The sequence below is a fragment of the Pituophis catenifer genome, unplaced genomic scaffold, assembly GCF_029215685.1.
Source record: "Pituophis catenifer annectens isolate HBS135680 unplaced genomic scaffold, rPitCat1.0.hap2 SCAF_15, whole genome shotgun sequence".
NCBI lineage: Eukaryota > Metazoa > Chordata > Lepidosauria > Squamata > Colubridae > Pituophis > Pituophis catenifer.
Genome location: NW_027256895.1, coordinates 2,246,112 through 2,263,140, shown reverse-complemented (window position 1 = coordinate 2,263,140; position 17,029 = coordinate 2,246,112). Strand labels below are relative to the sequence as shown.

At 50.3% G+C, this 17,029-nt stretch overlaps 1 protein-coding gene across 1 annotated transcript in view; it reads right to left on the bottom strand.

Moving 5' to 3' along the window:
* Positions 1-16,781, bottom strand: part of DNAH2 (dynein axonemal heavy chain 2) — a 115,573-nt gene extending 98,792 nt beyond the window's left edge. Inside the window, 7 exon segments of the mRNA XM_070954337.1 lie at positions 595-834; positions 1,954-2,110; positions 6,128-6,274; positions 7,249-7,463; positions 14,355-14,537; positions 16,392-16,521; positions 16,648-16,781. Coding sequence (XP_070810438.1) covers positions 595-834; positions 1,954-2,110; positions 6,128-6,274; positions 7,249-7,463; positions 14,355-14,537; positions 16,392-16,521; positions 16,648-16,766 — 1,191 coding nt within the window. The 5' untranslated portion in view covers positions 16,767-16,781.
* Positions 16,782-17,029: the final 248 nt, after the last annotated feature.

Below are 17,029 nucleotides of genomic sequence, written 5' to 3'. Positions count from 1 at the left end.
GGAGTAAGAGAGGGGGAGGAGGAGGAGGAGGAGGAGGAGGAGGAGGAGGAGGAAGAAGAAGAAGAAGAAGAAGAAGAAGAAGAAGAAGAAGAAGAAGAAGAAGAAGAAGAAGAAGAAGAAGAAGAAGAAGAAGAAGAAGAAGAAGAAGGAGAAGAGGGAGAAGAGGGAGAAGAGGGAGAAGGAGGAGGAGGAGAAGCAGAAGAAGCAGAAAGAAGCAGGAGGAGAAGAGGGAGGAGGAGAAGAAGAGGAAGAAGAAAGAGAAACAAGGAGAAGGAGAAGAGGGAGAAGAAGGGAAAGGAGAAGAAGCAGGAGGAGGAGGAAGAAGAACAAGGAGGAGGAGCAGAAGGAGAAGAAGAAGAAGAAGAAGGAGAAGGAGAAGAAGAAGAAGAAGAAGAAGAAGAAGAAGAAGAAGAAGAAGAAGAAGAAGAAGAAGAAGAAGAAGAAGAAGAAGAAGAAGAAGAAGAAGAAGAAGAAGAAGAAGAAGAAATAATAATAATTTCTGAAAGCATCACACAGGGGTTCGGCCCTGTGTCCTTCAAGCATGCCGCTCACGAAGATCTCCCTGGCCAACGGCTACTCGCTGGTCCTCCTCACCTCCGACCCATCGTTCTTGAAGACTTCGTACGTCTGCCGCATGATGGCGATGCTGCCTTCGTGGAAGGTGACCAGCTTCTTCTGCACCATGTCCCGGTGCTCTTTCTGGTCCTCTTCAAACTCCAGGTCGTTGTAGACTCGCTTCCCGGTGATCCGGACCAACAGAGCCTCGCTCATCTGCTGGGCCCGGCGAGCAATGGCCAAGGTGGCCGCTTTGTATTCGTTCACAATGTTCTGGACCTGTGGGAAGAGGGAGGACATCAGGAGAGAAGATGGGAGAAGAACCACAGACGTTGGGAAGAGGTGGCTCCTAGTGGGCCTGGAGGACCACACTCAGAATGGCAAGAGGAGATGACACAGCCGTCCCAAGAGATCGGAAGGGATCTCAAGGGCATTGTTGTGGGCCTCCAGCTGCCAGCGGAGCTGGCTGCAGACTCGGACGATGAGGAGATGGAGAGGAACTTGGGCCAGTGCTGGAGTCTGATGGACGCTCTGCGACGGACGCAGAGATAGAGCCAGGGCCGTCCGACATTTCTCAGCCACCGGAGAGGCAGCTGCCTTCGGAAACTGAGATGAGTGAGGAGGAAGAACAGCTGGGGCCTGTTCCAGATGCACGTGGTATGCGCAGAGGAGTTAGGAGAGGGGAGCAATGGAGGACAAGGAGTTGACTCAGGAAGCAAAGCACACATGGACGCTGAATGGCCCCTCCCTGGCTGGGGAAATAAACAGGAGGAAAGGGGGAGTGGTGGTCGTAGGAGACAACCGTTCGTATTTCTGGAGATTTTGCTCATGGCGTTTCGTGCCGCAAGGACCGTTTGCCAGAACTTCGGCCTGGCAATTATCGCAAGGAACTGATCAGGTCTGTTGCTACAGTTAACTCCTTGCCTGGACTTTTCGGAGGGTGGAGGCCATTAATTCACAAGAGGTGTTTTTTTTTTCGTGACCAGGAGTCTGTTTCTTGCTTCTGCTAAGGCTGGGTCAGAACGGGCATCTCCTCTGTCTTGGAGGACACAGTCAGAGGAGCAGGAGGTGGCTTTGACCCCAAGAGGCGGCTGATGGGTTACCAAAGAGGGCAACCAAGCTAGAAGTGAAGCCCACTTGAAGATAGGCAAGAAAAGGCTAATGCCATCATTTCCATAATAAGGGGACTGAGGTACTCCTTGCCGGAGCAGAATCTCAGAAGGAGAGAAACCCTACCCTGATGTCCTCCATCTTTCACAATCCCCCTGTGCCGAGTGGACAAAGCAACTGGGAGAGGGTCAGATCTGCTACGCAGTGAGTTATGGGCCTCGGGATGTCAACCCTCATTTTTCGGGTCTCTCAAGGCATCCTGGGGGCCCAAGGAGCCCTCGTCCTGACCTTGCTGGCATGGAGACGACACTCCGAGATGAAGACCGTGCTGGCTCCCTTGAGGGACCAGTGGAGCTTCTTGAGGCCAGGTTGGATCTTCCGGTCCAGGTAGCGGATGCGTTCCCGGAAGAGGCCCCTCTCCTCGTCAGACAGCATGCCGATGATCCTGTGTGTGTACCCAACGAAGGGTGGAAGGTGTTAAGATGCAGCTCCTCCTTCCCCCAAGACGGGGAAAGAAGCCAAATTGTGACGCATTCCAGGCCTTGCCGACAAAATACATTATGCAGGAGGCGGCCTTCCGGCCAGATGTTCCTCATTTCCATAAATCACTCCCATCCCTGGTTCTGGCAGAGAGGGGCCTGTTGGAGATGGCTCAGCCTCTCGTAGCTTTGGGTTTCCTTAAGGACAACCGGCAAATTTTGCCCAATCCCAAACCCTGAAGGTCCCTCAAGGGTCCTTCATAACGGATCTTTAAAGCAAGTTGAAGGGGACTTCAACTCCCAGAATTCCCCAGCCGGCATGGTTGAAGTCCACCCATCTTAAAGCGTGGAATTTTGGGAGTTGGTCCACCTGTCTTAAGCATGGAATTTTAGGAGATGAAGTCCACCCATCTTAATCATGGAATTCCAGGTGCTGAAGCCCACCTAACTTAAGTGTGGAATTCTGGAAGATGAAATCTGCCCATCTTAAGTGTGGAATTCTGGGAATTGAAGTCCACCCATCTTAACCATGGAATTCTGGGAGATGAAGCCAGACATGGAATTCTGGGAGATGAAATCCACCCATCTTAAGCGTGGAATTCTGGGAGATGAAATCCACCCATCTTAAACGTGGAATTCTGGGAGATGAAATCCACCCATCTTAAGTGTGGAATTCTGGGAGATGAAATCCACCCATCTTAAATGTGGAATTCTGGGAAATGAAGTCCACTCATTTTAAGTGTGGAATTCATTTTAAGTGTGGAATTCTGGGAGATGAAGTCCACCCATCTTAATCGTGGAATTCTGGGAGATGAAGTCCACCCATTTTAAGTGTGGAATTCTGGGAGATGAAGTCCACCCATCTTAATCGTGGAATTCTGGGAGATGAAGTCCACCCATTTTAAGTGTGGAATTCTGGGAGATAAAGTCCACCCATTTTAAGTGTGAAATTCTGGGAGATGAAGTCCACCCATTTTAAGTGTGGAATTCTGGGAGATGAAGTCCACCCATTTTAAGTGTGGAATTCTGGGAGATGAAATCCACCCATTTTAAACATGGAATTCTGGGAGATGAAATCCACCCATCTTAAACGTGGAATTCTGGGAGATGAAATCCACCCATCTTAAGCATAGAAATTCTGGGAGTTGAAGTCCTCCTATCTGAAAGATGGAATTCTGGGAGTTGAAGTCCATGTGTCTTAAAGTGCCCAACACTGAGAAACCCTGTCCTAAGACCCTCCATCCTTCCATCTTCCCTGCCCTGGTGGCACGTTGGCCTACAGACCCATTACTCCCAGCCCCCCCCCCCCACATTCCCACCCTAACCCATGCTGGATATGGACAATGGTTACTGTAATCCCCAGGAAGACCGAATGCCCAGGCCCGTGTCCATCCTTCCTGAGAGGAATCTGCAAATTGGACGAAAACAGACCGCCGCATCCTGCCCGGCTCCCTCCCTCCCTCCCTCCCTCCCTCCCTCCCTCCCACCCCATTAACTTCCGAGGAGAAAATAAAACAGGCGCAAAAAAACACAAGCTTCGCACACGTGTGTGTCATGACAAAAAGCACAGCTGCCAAGAGAAAGCTCGTTGCAAGCCATACTTCCTCGGCAGAGCCAACGCCTCTCCCTGGCGCCTCCAGAAAGGAAAGGAAAAACAGGGACCCTCCTTGCCAAACCCACCTCCACAAGGAACCTCTCGAGGGGGCTCCACTGAAATGACTTCTCCACCCCGTGGCCTCTCCTGCGGGAAGACGTTCTTCAGTCCCTCGACAACCCCCGAATCTCTGATCCGATTTTTGGATAATAGGGTCCTTCTTCTGGGTCTCCTGGGGTTGGACTAGAAGACCTCTAAGCTCCCTTCCAATCCCGCCCGCCAGCCGTGGTTGGTTGGTAGCCCGGATTTTCTCCATTACGTCAACCGATCTGAAGTATTTTGCCAGTCTTGTCGGCAAGCGAATCGCGACAGGAAGACCGCCGTTAAGCGAGTCTGGGTTTCTCGCTGGTCGCCAAAAGAGGCATCGCATGTCCCCAGGGATGTTGCAACCGTCATAAACGGGAAACAGTTGCCCGGCGTCTGGATTTGAGGATTTGAGGAAGGTCTTCTCCACCAAAGCTAGATTAGGGGACGTGAGGGGTCTCCGCTGGGCGGGCAGCCCACCATTTGGACCAGGGTGGATTTGATTTAAATCGAGTCGATTTAAATCACAATTTAAATCATGATTTAAATCACTAGTAAAAAGGCTTGATTTAAATCAACTCGATTTAAATCGTAATTTTTAAAGAGCAACTGTCATCTCGGCTACTCCTTTGACCCACTGTTGACTCACCGATAGTCCCAGCGTTGCAGAATCTACAGCCTCGTGCTACATAACTAAGCTCCATTTCATGCGGAATAAACTAAACTATTTGTGTATCTTAAATAGAAAACTATCTTACAATAGATTTTTACCCCAAAAGTTAAATTCGATAAAAATCAAAAAAATCCAATTTAAATCAAAAAAATCTGATTTTTTTTAATTTTTTTTTAAAAAAAATCATTGATTTTTATCCACCCTGATTTGGACTCAAACAAACATCAGCTTTTCGACAGGACATCCTGGCTTCTACATCGGGAGGTCCCAGACTTCAAATCTGGGGACATAGGAATGAGAAGAGGGCAGCCCTGGCCTTCCTCTTTCTCAGACACCTGAGCCAAGGGGCTTCAGAGAGAAGAACTGGAGGGGACCTTGGAGGTCTTCTAGTCCAACCCGCTACCCAAGCAAGATACCCTATATACCATTTCAGACAAATGGCTGTCCAGTTTTTTCTTAAAAGCCTCCAGTGATGGAGCAACCCACAACTTCCGGTGGCAAGCTGTTCCACAGGTTAATTGTCCTCACTGTCAGGAAGTTTCTCCTCAATTCCAGGTTGCTTCTCTCCTTGGTGAGTTTCCATCCGTTGCTTCTTGTTCCTGCCTTCAGGGGCTTTGGAGAATAGCTTGACTCCCTCTTCTTTGGGGCAGCCCCTCAAATATTGGAACTCTGCTATCATGTCTTCCCTAGTCCTTCTCTTCGTCAGACTAACAGAATAACGGAAGGGACCTTGGAGGTCTTCTAGTCCAGCCCCCTGCTCAGGCAGGAGACCCTAGACCAGTGATGGCTAACCTTCTCGCACGCATGTGCCCACACCCGTAATTCTATGCACCCCCCACACGCATGCGCGCGTGACCCCCCCACTTTTGGCACGTGAGGGCACGGAGGCCCGGTAGGCCCATTTTTTCGCCCTCCCCAGGCGCCAGAGGCTATCTAGGAGCCTGGGGAGGACAAAAACGGCCTCCCCCCCCAGGGGGGGCCCTCTGGAGGCCGGAAATGGCCCAATTGCCGACATCCGGTGGGACCAAAAGGCCCGTTTTTCGCTCTCCCCAGGCTCCAGAGCCTTTCTAGGAGCCCGGAGAGGGCGAAAACGGCCTTCCCCACCTGCCCGGAGGCCATCCGGAGGCCGGAAACTGCCTGTTTCCCGACTTCTGGTGGCCCCAGAAGGCCCGAAACACATGCGTGCCGGAGCTGAGCTCGCATGCCCAACAATATGTCTGACAGGATAATGGGGAATCCTGTCAGAGCTGAAAGAAGCTTCTTGGATGAGAAGCGAAAGGTCTTCAAAAGAAAAAGAAAACAAAACAAAACAAAACAAGGAAGTCCAGTTGTCTCCTGAAAAAAGCACCTTTGGGACAGCCGTGACCTGGATGGCTGAGAATCTCTACGGACTTCTGGAGGCAAGGAGTTCCACTGATTAACTGGATCAGCGCCTAGGCCTCAAGGGGCAAGTCCTACCTGCTTGCAGGAGGAGGGTGCAAAAGGTTGCCGTGTTTATTGGTTGTGAAGCTGAGGTAGATGTCTACCCTCCCAAAGGATCGGGCAGGGATTACGGACCCCATAACAGCTCTTCCGAAATCGAAAGGAGGCCGGGAGAACTTTCCAAGTTCCGTAGGATACGAAGCTACTCACCTGTTGTAGTCTCGGACCACCAGCAGAAGGTTCTCCCTCAGGTTCCTCAGGTCCTCCTTCCGTTCGTACACCTCCACCACGTAATGTGGGATCTCAAAGAGCACCCTCTCCCAGTAGTGGATTTCCACAAATAATTTTAGCAGGTGCCTGGAGAAGGAGAAGAAGGAGAAAGAGAAGGAGAAGGAGAAGCAGAAGCAGAAGGAGAAGAAGGAGAAGCAGAAGGAGAAGGAGAAGGAGAAAGAAAGAGAAGAAGAAAGAGAAAGAGAAGAGAAGGAGAAGGGGAAGGAGAAGAGGGAGAAGGGGAAGGAGAAGAAGGAGAAGCAGAAGCAGAAGAGGGAGGAGAAGGAGGAGGAGAAGGGGAAAGAGAAGGAGGAAGGAGGAGAAAGAGAAGGAGAAAGAGAAGGAGAAGAGGGAGGAGAAGGAGAAGCAGAAGGAGAAGAAGGAGAAGCAGAAGGAGAAGGGGAAGGAGAAGAAGAAGGAGAAAGAGAAGGAGAAGAAGAAGAAGAAGAAGAAGGAGAAGGAGAAGGAGAAGGAGAAGGAGAAGAAGGAGAAAAGAAGCAGAAGGAGAAGCAGAAGGAGAAGAGGAAGGAGAAGGAGGAGAAGAAGGAGAAGCAGAAGGAGGAGGAGGAGGAGGAAGAAGGAGAAAAGAAGCAGAAGGAGAAGCAGAAGGAGAAGGAGAAAAAGGAGAAGCAGAAGGAGAAGGAGGAGAAGGAGGAGAAGGAAGAAGGGGAAGGGGAAGGAGGAAGGAGGAGAAAGAGAAGAAGGAGAAAGAGAAGGAGAAGGAGAAGGAAGGAGAAAGAGAAGGAGAAAGAGAAAAAGGAGGAAAAGGAGGAAGGAAAAGGAGGAGGAGGAGGAGGAGAAGGAAGAAGGAGAAATAGAAGGAGAAGGAAGAAGAAGAAGGGGAAGGAGAAGGAGAAGGAACAGAAGGAGAAGGAACAGAAGGAGGAAGAAGGAGAAGAAGGAGAAAGAGAAGGACGAAAGAGAAGGAATAGGAAGAAGGAGAAGGAGAAGGAGAAGGAGGGAGAAGGAGGAAGGAGAAGAAAAAAGGGAGACCATGAGACAGTGGTGGAACACCAGGGCAACAAGGTCCTCTTCCGGTTCTTCCCGCGTTTTTCACTCACTTGTCAAAATTGATGTCCAGCATTCCTGGCATCTCAGCACTCGTGATGAGGAGAGGGGTGTCCAGACGCTTCAAGCTGTCCTTGTCCAAGCCTTGGGTCCACTCGTGGAAGGTCTTCCTCTCGATCTCATCCATGGCCTGCACCAGAAGCTGATAGGTCTGGAAGCTCTCTTCTCCAGTCCCAATGTGAGGGATGAAGTGGGCTTTGGTGAGACACTGGCCAGGGAGGAAGAGAAAGGGACTATAGGAGAATACTCTGCAGAGCTTGGAGGGTGGCGTTAAATGCGTCATCAGTGCAGAATCCTTTGCGTTGCCATAAATGATGCAAGTTCAGCCTCCCTTGAATTCCGTTGACCCTTATCTAATACCAATGTAATGTTGACTGTTCATTGACTATATTCTTGTGTACATGTAGTCCTCAGCTTATAACCTTTCATTTAACGACCGTGACAAATACGACTTACATGACCATTTTTCACACTGACGACCGTTGCACCATCATGACAGCCGCCGTGTCCCGGGGTCACGTGATCCCCTTTTTGCGACCTTCCGACAAGCAAAGTCAATGGGGAAGCCCGATTCACTTAACAACCATATGTCTAACTTAACGACGGCAGTGATTCGCTTAAGAACGGTGGGTGGCAAGAAAGGTGGTAAAAACGGGGCAAAGCTCACTTAACAACTGTCTTTCTTAGCAATTTGGGTTCAATTGTGGTCGTAAGTCGAGGACTACCTGTAACACAATTTCTTTCCAAGAGCGGAAACGTTTTGCGTGCAAATTGCATCAGGAGAGGCCAGAATGCGAAAGGCAGCCATAAATTACAGGTAGTCCTCGATTTACGACCCCGACGGAGCCCCACATTTCTGTTGCTCAGTCAGACTGTTGTTAAGTGAATCTTGCCCAGTGGTGGCATTCAAATAATTTAGCAACCAGTTCTCTGCCTTAAATGACCAGCTGGGTAGGCATGGCTGGGTGGTCATGTGACCGTGTCGGCGTAGCCAACTCAACGTCACTCACGTCAATGGGCGCTTCGCCTTAGCTGTTACAATGTAATAAGGGTTAACCAGAGAGGCAGTTTCTGTAAGCAGGGCAATAAAGATTAGGCTAGAAACACCACCAGAATGTTCCCTTCCTGCCTTCCTTACAGGATTAGCCCTGTAAAGTGGGAAACAAACAAAATAAGATTTCTTCCAACAACCGGTTCTCCGAACTGCTTAGAAAGTTAACAACCAGTTCTCCCGAATAGGTGCGAACTGGCTGAATCCCACCACTGATCTCGCCCCATTTTACGACCTTTCTTGCTACCGTCGTTAAGGGAATTGCTGCAGTAACACAGTTGCTCAGCGAATCTGGATTTCGCGTTGACTTTGCTTGCCAGAAGGGGATCAACATGACCCCGGGGACACTGCGACCGTCATAAATATGAGTCAGTTGCCAAACGTCAGAATTTTGATCATGTGACTGCAACGGTCCTAAGTGTGAAAAACGGTCCTTTTTTTCAGCACCGTCGTAACTTCAAACGGTCACTAAGTGAACCATTGTAAGTCAAAGACTACCTGTAATTCCTAGCAGCTACCACGCACCTGGCAAAGGTGATCATGGCGCTGTGTGTGTGTGACATCCTAACGGTAACGCCCACGGTCTCCTGGCACCCGTTCAGGGACTTCAAAAGCTGGCCAGAGCCCATTCCTTTCCTGGCTGCCAACCAGAGCTCCCATGTTCCACTCCCTGAGTCTTTTTGCTCACCTCGTCCTCGGCTCGGTCAACAGGAAATTGCAAAATACATTCCCCGTTGCCCATGGAGAGACGTTCGGGTGGGCGTAATGAACAAAACAACACATGCCACCTTAGGAAAAGGGGTGCCAACCGTCGGTGCCAAGATAAAAAAGTAAGAAATGTTTTCGGAAAAAAAAACAGCTGCCATTAGCAGTCAGTTGAGTCAGTTGCCGCCTGTGCCAACTCGCCCAGCGAGGGGTCGCTTCGTCAGAGCTAGCGCGGGGCGCAGAATTGGGAGGGGGTTGCTCCCTGTGCCCTCCCAAGAACGACAGGAGGGGCATCGCCCCACAAACGCATCCCCCCCTGCTCTTCAAAACCGGCGCCAGCCGTTCTGTAGGTGCTGCCTGGGAAGCCATCTTGCTTTCCATCCGCGGAGGGGCAGGCAACCCGATCGCCTCGGATGCTTGGGATCACAACACCCAGAAGGCACAGCCCGTAAAACCAAATGGGGAATGGTTGTGAGCATTGCATAGGCATGGGGGCATGAGAGAGAGAGAGAGAGAGAGAGAGAGAGAGAGAGAGAGAGAGAGAGAGAGAGAGAGAGAGAGAGAGAGAGAGAGAGAAGGAAAGAGCACCATGGGTGAAGTCCACACATATCTGAAGCGTGGAATTCTGGGAGTTGAAGTCGTCCCACCTAAAGCATGGCATTCTGGGAGATGGTGTCCACCTATCTTAAGCAGGGAATTCTGGGAGATTTGAAGTACGTCCATTTGAAGCATGGAATTCTGGGAGTTGAAGTCCTCCCATCTAAAGCATGGAATTCTGGGAGATGGAGTCCATCCATCTTAAGCAGAGAATTCTGGGAGATTTGAAGTCCATCCGTTTTAAGCATGGAATCCTGGGAGTTGAAATCCACTCGCCTTAAGTGTAGAATTCTGGGAGTTGAAGTGCACTTGTCTTAAGAATGGAATTCTGGGAGTTGAGGTTGTCCCACTTAAAGCATGGAATTCTGGGAGATGGTGTCCACCTATCTTAAGTAGGGAATTCTGGGAGATTTGAAGTACGTCCATTTGAAGTGTGGAATTCTGGGAGTTGAAGTCCCTCCATCTTAAAGATGGAAATCTGGGAGTTGAAGTCCACTCATCTTAAGTGTGGAATTCTGGGAGTTGAAGTGCACTTGTCTTAAGCATGGAATTCTGGGAGATCTGAAGTCCATCCGTTTTAAGCATGGAATCCTGGGAGTTGAAATCCACTCGCCTTAAGTGTAGAATTCTGGGAGTTGAAGTCCACTCATCTTAAGTGTGGAATCCTGGAGTTGAAGTGCACTTGTCTTAAGAATGGAATCCTGGGAGTTGAAGTCCATTAATCATAAGCATGGAATCCTGGGAATTGAAATCCCATTCGTTTTAAGTGTGGAATTCTGGGAGTTGAAGTCCCTCCATCTTAAAGATGGAATCCTGGGAGTTGAAGTCCATTAATCATAAGCATGGAATTCTGGGAGCTGAAAGTCCTCCCATCTTAAGTGTGCAATTCTGGGAGCTGGAAGTCAATCAATCTTAAACATGGACATCTGGAAGTTGAAATCCACTCGCTTTAAATGTGGAATTCTGGGAGTTGAAGTCCCTCCATTTTAAACATGGACCTTAAGTGTGGAATTCTGGGAGTTGAAGTCTAAGCATCTTACAGTTAAGTGTGGAATTCTGGGGGTTGCAGTCCACCTGTCTTAAGAGTTGCTAAGGTTGAGAAAGCTCCTTCTCACCTGCTCCAGAGAGTAAGATGAGAAGGAATGAGATGAGGGATCAATAGATGAGATATTAGGGAGGTCTTGTGGACAGGAAGAGCTGTCAATCCAATCAATGATTGACAGAGAGGCATTTCTTCCCCTTCCCCGCTGGTTTTCGAACTGAGGCTGAACGGTCACTGAATAGCGCAGTGTGGGAGATGGTGTGAATTCTGCAGCGTAAAGGGGGTTGGGCTGGATGACCTCTTGAGACCCTTCCCACTCTTGCGATACCTTTCCTCCATCAATGGTGAAATAGAGTTGTGCGGTCAGTTCCGTGACCTCGTTTAGTTCATAAGACGGAGGTGAGCGGCCTCCCCCTCTTCTTCCTCCTCCTTCTCCTCCTCCTCCTCCTCCTCCCCTTCTCCTTACTCCACTTCACACATCCCACCCCCTTCCAGCGCTGATGACGTTACCCAGCTGGGTTGTGAAACGTCACCAAACAAAACACCGAGCTCAGGGACCCCCAAGGACCTCACAACGACCTGTAAGACAGCCCTGGGCTCATCATCATTCATTTAGCGACCGTTCCAAGTTACGACGGCACTCGCTGTCAACCACGTCACTCGCTGAACCACCACGGCGATTTCCCTTAACGACCGTGGCACGAAAGGCCGTAAGTCTCTTCACCGATGTCTCGCTTAGTGACGGGGCTCAATTGCGGTCGTAAGTCTGAGGACCGCCTGCGTTTCAAAGGCCGGGCACATCTCCCACCACACGCCGCTAACATTAAAGCCAGAAAAGTGCTTCTTTTGCGCTCCAAGCCAGCCAGCGAGGGCATAAAAAAACCAACATTCTCACCCTCCTGAGGGAAAATTTCCTCCAGGACCTTCGGAGGAAACCATTTTGTTTTTCGCCGATTTGTCTATTTTCCATTTTCGAGTGGGCACCGGGAGAGGACGGGGGGGGGCGCTTGCGGGGGGGGGGGGGCATTGGCGTTTGATTGACGGCTGGAATGCCAGGTTGTTTCTCTCCTGGCGTATAATTAAAGCTGCTAAAAGGAACCAGCGAAGGAGGAGGTTATTCAGGTAAAGAGCCAAAGAGAAGGGGAAAAAAAAGAAAAGAAAAGAAAAGGAATGAATCGCGAACAGCCACGATGGCCATAAACAAAGACCGAAGTGGGGTTTCTATTATTATTGTTCTTATTGTAATTAATCGTACAGTCAGCCAGATGTTGACACTGGTTCACACCCCCTCCTCCTCCCCTCCTCTTCCTCCTCCTTCTTCCTCTTCTTCTCCTTCTCTTCTTCCCTCCTTCTCCCCCACCTCTTCTTCTTCTCCTCCTCCGCCTCCTCTTCCTTCCTCTTCCTCTTCTTCTTTTCGTCCCACTCCTCCTCTTCCCTTCTCCCCTCCTCTTCCTCTTCCTCTCCTCCCCTTCTTCCCTTCTTCTCCTCCTCTTCCTCTTCCTCTCCTCCTCTTCCCTTCTCCTCCTCCCCTCCTCTTCCTCTTCCTCCTCCTCCTTCCTCGTCTTCTTCTCTTCCTCCTCCTCCTCTTCCTTCTCCTCCTCCCCTCCTCTTCCTCCTCCTCCTCCTCTTCCTCTTCTTCCCTTCTCTTCCTCCTCCTTCCTCCTCCTCCTTCTTCTTCTCCTTCTCTTCTTCCCTCCTCCTCCCCATCCTCCCCTCCTCTTCCTCTTCCTCCTCCTCCTTCTTCCTCCTCTTCTTCTTCCTCTCCTCCTCTTCTTTCCTTCTCCTCCTCCTCCCCTTCCTTTCCTCCTCCTCCTTCTTCCTCCTCTTCTTCCTCTCCTCCACTTCTTCCCTTCTCCTCCTCCTCTTCCTCCTCCTCCTTCTTCCTCCTCCTCTTCTTCTTCCTCTCCTCCTCCTCTTCTTCCCTTCTCCTCCTCCCCTTCCCTTCCTCCTCCTCCTTCTTCTTCTCCTTCTTCTTCCCTCCTCCTCCCCTCCTCTTCTTCTTCCTCTCCTCCTCCTTCATCTCCTCCTCTTCTTCTTCCTTCTTCCTCTTCTCCTCCTCCTCTTCTTCCATCCTCCTCCCCTCTTCTTCTTCTCTACTCCTCCTCCTTCTCCCTCCTCCTCCTCTTCTTCTTCTCCCTTCTTCCTCTTCTCCTCCTCTTCCTCTTCTTCCCTCCTCCTCTTCCTCTTCCTCTCCCTCCTCCTCTTTTTCTTTTTCTTGTTGTTGTTGTTGTTATTTTGCTGGTCGGTGAACCCGAAGAAGGATTTTTCCACCCTGTTTTTAACGCCCAGAGCACCGAGAAGCCACAATCTTATTTACAAGTAATTTCCTCGATTTACGACCGCACACACGGAGGCCAACATTTCTATTGCGAAGCGAGCCATTTGTGAAGTGGGTTTTGGCCCCCTTTCACAACTTTCCTGGCCACCATTGTTAAGTGTGTCGCTGCAGTTGCGTCGTTAATCACACAGTGGTTCATTAAAATCCGGCTTCCCAAAGCTTGTCAGAAGGTTTGATATTCAGATAAAATCATTTGTTACACTTTGCATTTGTTGCTTTTTCCCCCTTCCTGAGCTAATCGGCAGCTTTGGGATTTCCTGACGGAGCCCTGTCCAATACAGGAAGTCCTCGACTTATGTCGATGACATTTCTGTTGCTAAGCGAGACATTTATGAAGGGAGTTCTGCCCCATCTTTCTCTAAAACATCTTCACTGTTGTCTTGATGGCCACACAACCGAACCAGGAGCTGAGGAGAAGCCACGCTGGGAAGCTATGGGAGATGCCTTCAGCCTAGTCTCCAACGTAAGTCAAGGACCCCCTAGTCACCCAACTGAACCAGGAGCTGAGGAGAAGCCACGCTGGGAAGCTATGGGAGATGCCTTCAGCCTAGTCTCCAACGTAAGTCAAGGACTCCCTAGCCACCCAACTGAACCAGGAGCTGAGGAGAAGCCACGCTGGGAAGCTATGGGAGATGCCCTCAGCCTAGTCTCCAACATAAGTCAAGGACTCCCTGTAAAATATCTTCACCATTATCTTGATGGCCACTTAACCAAACCAGAAGCTGAGGAGAAGCCATGCTGGGAAGCTATGGGAGATGCCCTCAGCCTAGTCTCCAACATAAGTCAAGGACTCCCTGTAAAATAGCTTCACCATTGTCTTGATGGCCACTCAACCAAACCAGAAGCTGAGGAGAAGCCACGCTGGGAAGCTATGGGAGATGCCCTCAGCCTAGTCTCCAACATAAGTCAAGGACCCCCTAGCCACCCAACTGAACCAGGAGCTGAGGAGAAGCCACGCTGGGAAGCTATGGGAGATGCCCTCAGCCTAGTCTCCAACATAAGTCAAGGACTCCCTGTAAAATAGCTTCACCATTGTCTTGATGGCCACTCAACCAAACCAGAAGCTGAGGAGAAGCCACGCTGGGAAGCTATGGGAGATGCCCTCAGCCTAGTCTCCAACGTAAGTCAAGGACCCCCTAGCCACCCAACTGAACCAGGAGCTGAGGAGAAGCCACGCTGGGAAGCAATGGGAGATGCCCTCAGCCTAGTCTCCAACGTAAATCAAGGACTCCCTGTAAAATATCTTCACCGTTCTCTTGATGGCCACCCAACTGAACCAGAAGCTCAGGAGAAGCCACGCTGGAAAGCTATGGGAGATGCCCTCAGACCAGTCTCCGACCCAGCCTTTTAGAAGCATCAGCCATACCTTCATGGGTCTGTCCACACGCCGCCGGAGCGCGCGCATCCAGTGGGCCATGCCTGAATAATGACACATGTATGGCGTCAGGAACGGGGCCTTCTTGCTGAGTTCCTTGTTGACCAGGGATAGCTCCCGGTTGAAGAGCATGAAAACGTCCACCGTCTTCTTGTCGAAGGTGCGCTTGATGGCCTGAAGGAAGGAGAAGACACCGGTTGGGACAGGTCAAGGGAGCGAAAGATGTCCTTAGAAGGCCTCCAAGGCCCCTTCCAACTCTGTCCTTCCGTTCTGTTATCAGGTCCTCCTGCATCTCCCCAGCTTCCAATCTAAGTTGGGTTTTCTTTCCAATTTATTCTCCAAAGCACCAGAGGGCAGGACAAGAAGCAACGGATGGAAACTATTCAAGGGGAGAAGCAACCTGGGGAACTTCCTAACAGGGAGGACAATTAACCAGTGGAACTGCTTGCCACCAGAAGTTGTGGGTGCTGGATTGAACAGATTGGACAGTCTGAAACGGGATAGGATCTCCTGCTTGAGCAGAGGGCTGGATTAGAAGACCTCCAAGGTCCCTACCAGCTCTCTTCTATTCCTTGAACCTGGTGTTTTCGAGACTGGGCAACCTGAAGATGGGTGGACTTCAACTCCCAGAATTCCCCAGCCAGCCATGTTGGAGTTGAAGTCCAGCCATCTTCAAGCTATCAAGGTTGAGAAGACTGTTCTGGTTGCTACCACCATGTTCCTCACTTCTCTCTTGCGCTCACGTGCATCTCACAACTGAGGAGATTGGTTGCTTTGGTTAGACCAAAGGGCCCTTCCAGGATCCCAGAATTCCCTTCCCGGCCAAGGGATTCTGGGAGTTGAAGTCCAGGTTAGAAGAGGCTGTGCTAAGACATTTTAGCTCAACCTCGGCAACTTCAGGATAGGTGGATTTCAACTCCCAGAATTCCCTGCTTAAGATGCATGGGACTTCGGTTCAGGGGTGAAATTCAGCAGGTTCTGGAGAACCGGTAGTGGAAATTTTGAGTAGTTCGGAGAACCGGCAAATACCATCTCTGGCTGGCCCCAGAGTGGGGTGGGAATGGAGATTTTGCAGTATCCTTCCCCTGCCATGCCGACCAAGCCACGCCCACAGAACCAGTAGGGAAAAAATTTGAATTTCACCCCTGCTTCAGTTCCCAGAATTCCCTGCTTAAAATAGATGGACTTCAACTCCCAGAATTCCACACTTAAGATAGGTGGACACCATCTCCCAGAATTCCCTGCTTCAGATGGATGGATTTCAACTCCCATAATTCCCTGCTTAAAATAGATGGACTTCAATTCCCAGAATTCCACACTTATGATAGGTGGACACAATCTCCCAGAATTCCCTGCCTCAGTTCCCAGAATTCCCTGCTTAAAATAGATGGACTTCAATTCCCAGAATTCCACGCTTAAGATAGGTGGACACCATCTCCCAGAATTCCCTGCTTCAGATGGATGGACTTCAATTCCCAGAATTCCACGCTTAAGATAGGTGGACACCATCTCCCAGAATTCCCTGCTTCAGATGGATGGACTTCAACTCCCAGAATTCCACGCTTAAAATAGGTGGACACCATCTCCCCAAATTCCCTGCTTCAGATGTATGGACTTCAACTCCCAGAATTCCCTGCTTAAAATAGATGGACTTCAATTCCCAGAATCCCCTGCTTAAAATAGATGGACTTCAATTCCCAGAATTCCACGCTTAAGATAGGTGGACACCATCTCCCAGAATTCCCTGCTTCAGATGGATGGATTTCAATTCCCAGAATTCTGGGAATTGAAGTCTACCCATTGTCCAGTTGCTTCAACCCTTCCAAGCATCCATCAGGAGACCTAAAGACCATCTCAGGTCCAAACCCTCCTTCTGCTCGCTAAGAAAACTGGACCACAGGTCCACCAGATGCCACTTTAGCGTCGATAGACAGCCATTCCTGGAAGTCCTGTCTTTCCTTCTCCCCCCCCTCCCACCAGCTGTCCCCCATCTCCCCAGGCCAGCCATTGTTGGTCCAAGAAGTGTACCTCTCGGGATGACAGATGTTGGAAGATGTCCTGAATCTGCACCCCGTGTTCTACATCCTTCACCGTCTCGAAGGCCGAAGTCATCAAGTTCTGGGTCATGACTTCCAGGTCTTTGACTCCTGCGCGGAAACTGATGGTGCAAGAAGAAGGGAGAAGAAGCTCGTGGTGGACCTCCATGGCACACGTCCCATGGAGCTCCCATTCTCCACACCCATAGGAAAACCCGTCTATTCTCGTTGAAGTAGACTTTTCTCACCGGCTGAAGTCTTCATGCCAGGTCGTGTTTTTCACATCCAGAATTCCTCCCTTCACGTTCCGAAGGTTGTTGAGATATTTATTGAAGGTCTCCTCGATCTCCAGCAAGCTGCGGGTCATCTGAGGGCCTTGTTGACCAAAGAAACAGGGCAGCGGGGTCTGTTTGCCGTCTTCCCAGCGGGCGAAGTGTTGCTGGCTGTCGCACACCTACCAGGAGAAGGAAGCGGCTGCGATCACCGTCTTCCCTGGGATCTACTCTCTTGGGCACGAATCCAGGTGGCCCAGAGAATTATGGGAAAAGATGCGGGAACATGGAGCTGTCCACCAGGCTGGAGATCCCTCCATCCAGCCAATCCATTCTTGGTCTGCAGAAGACCGGACCT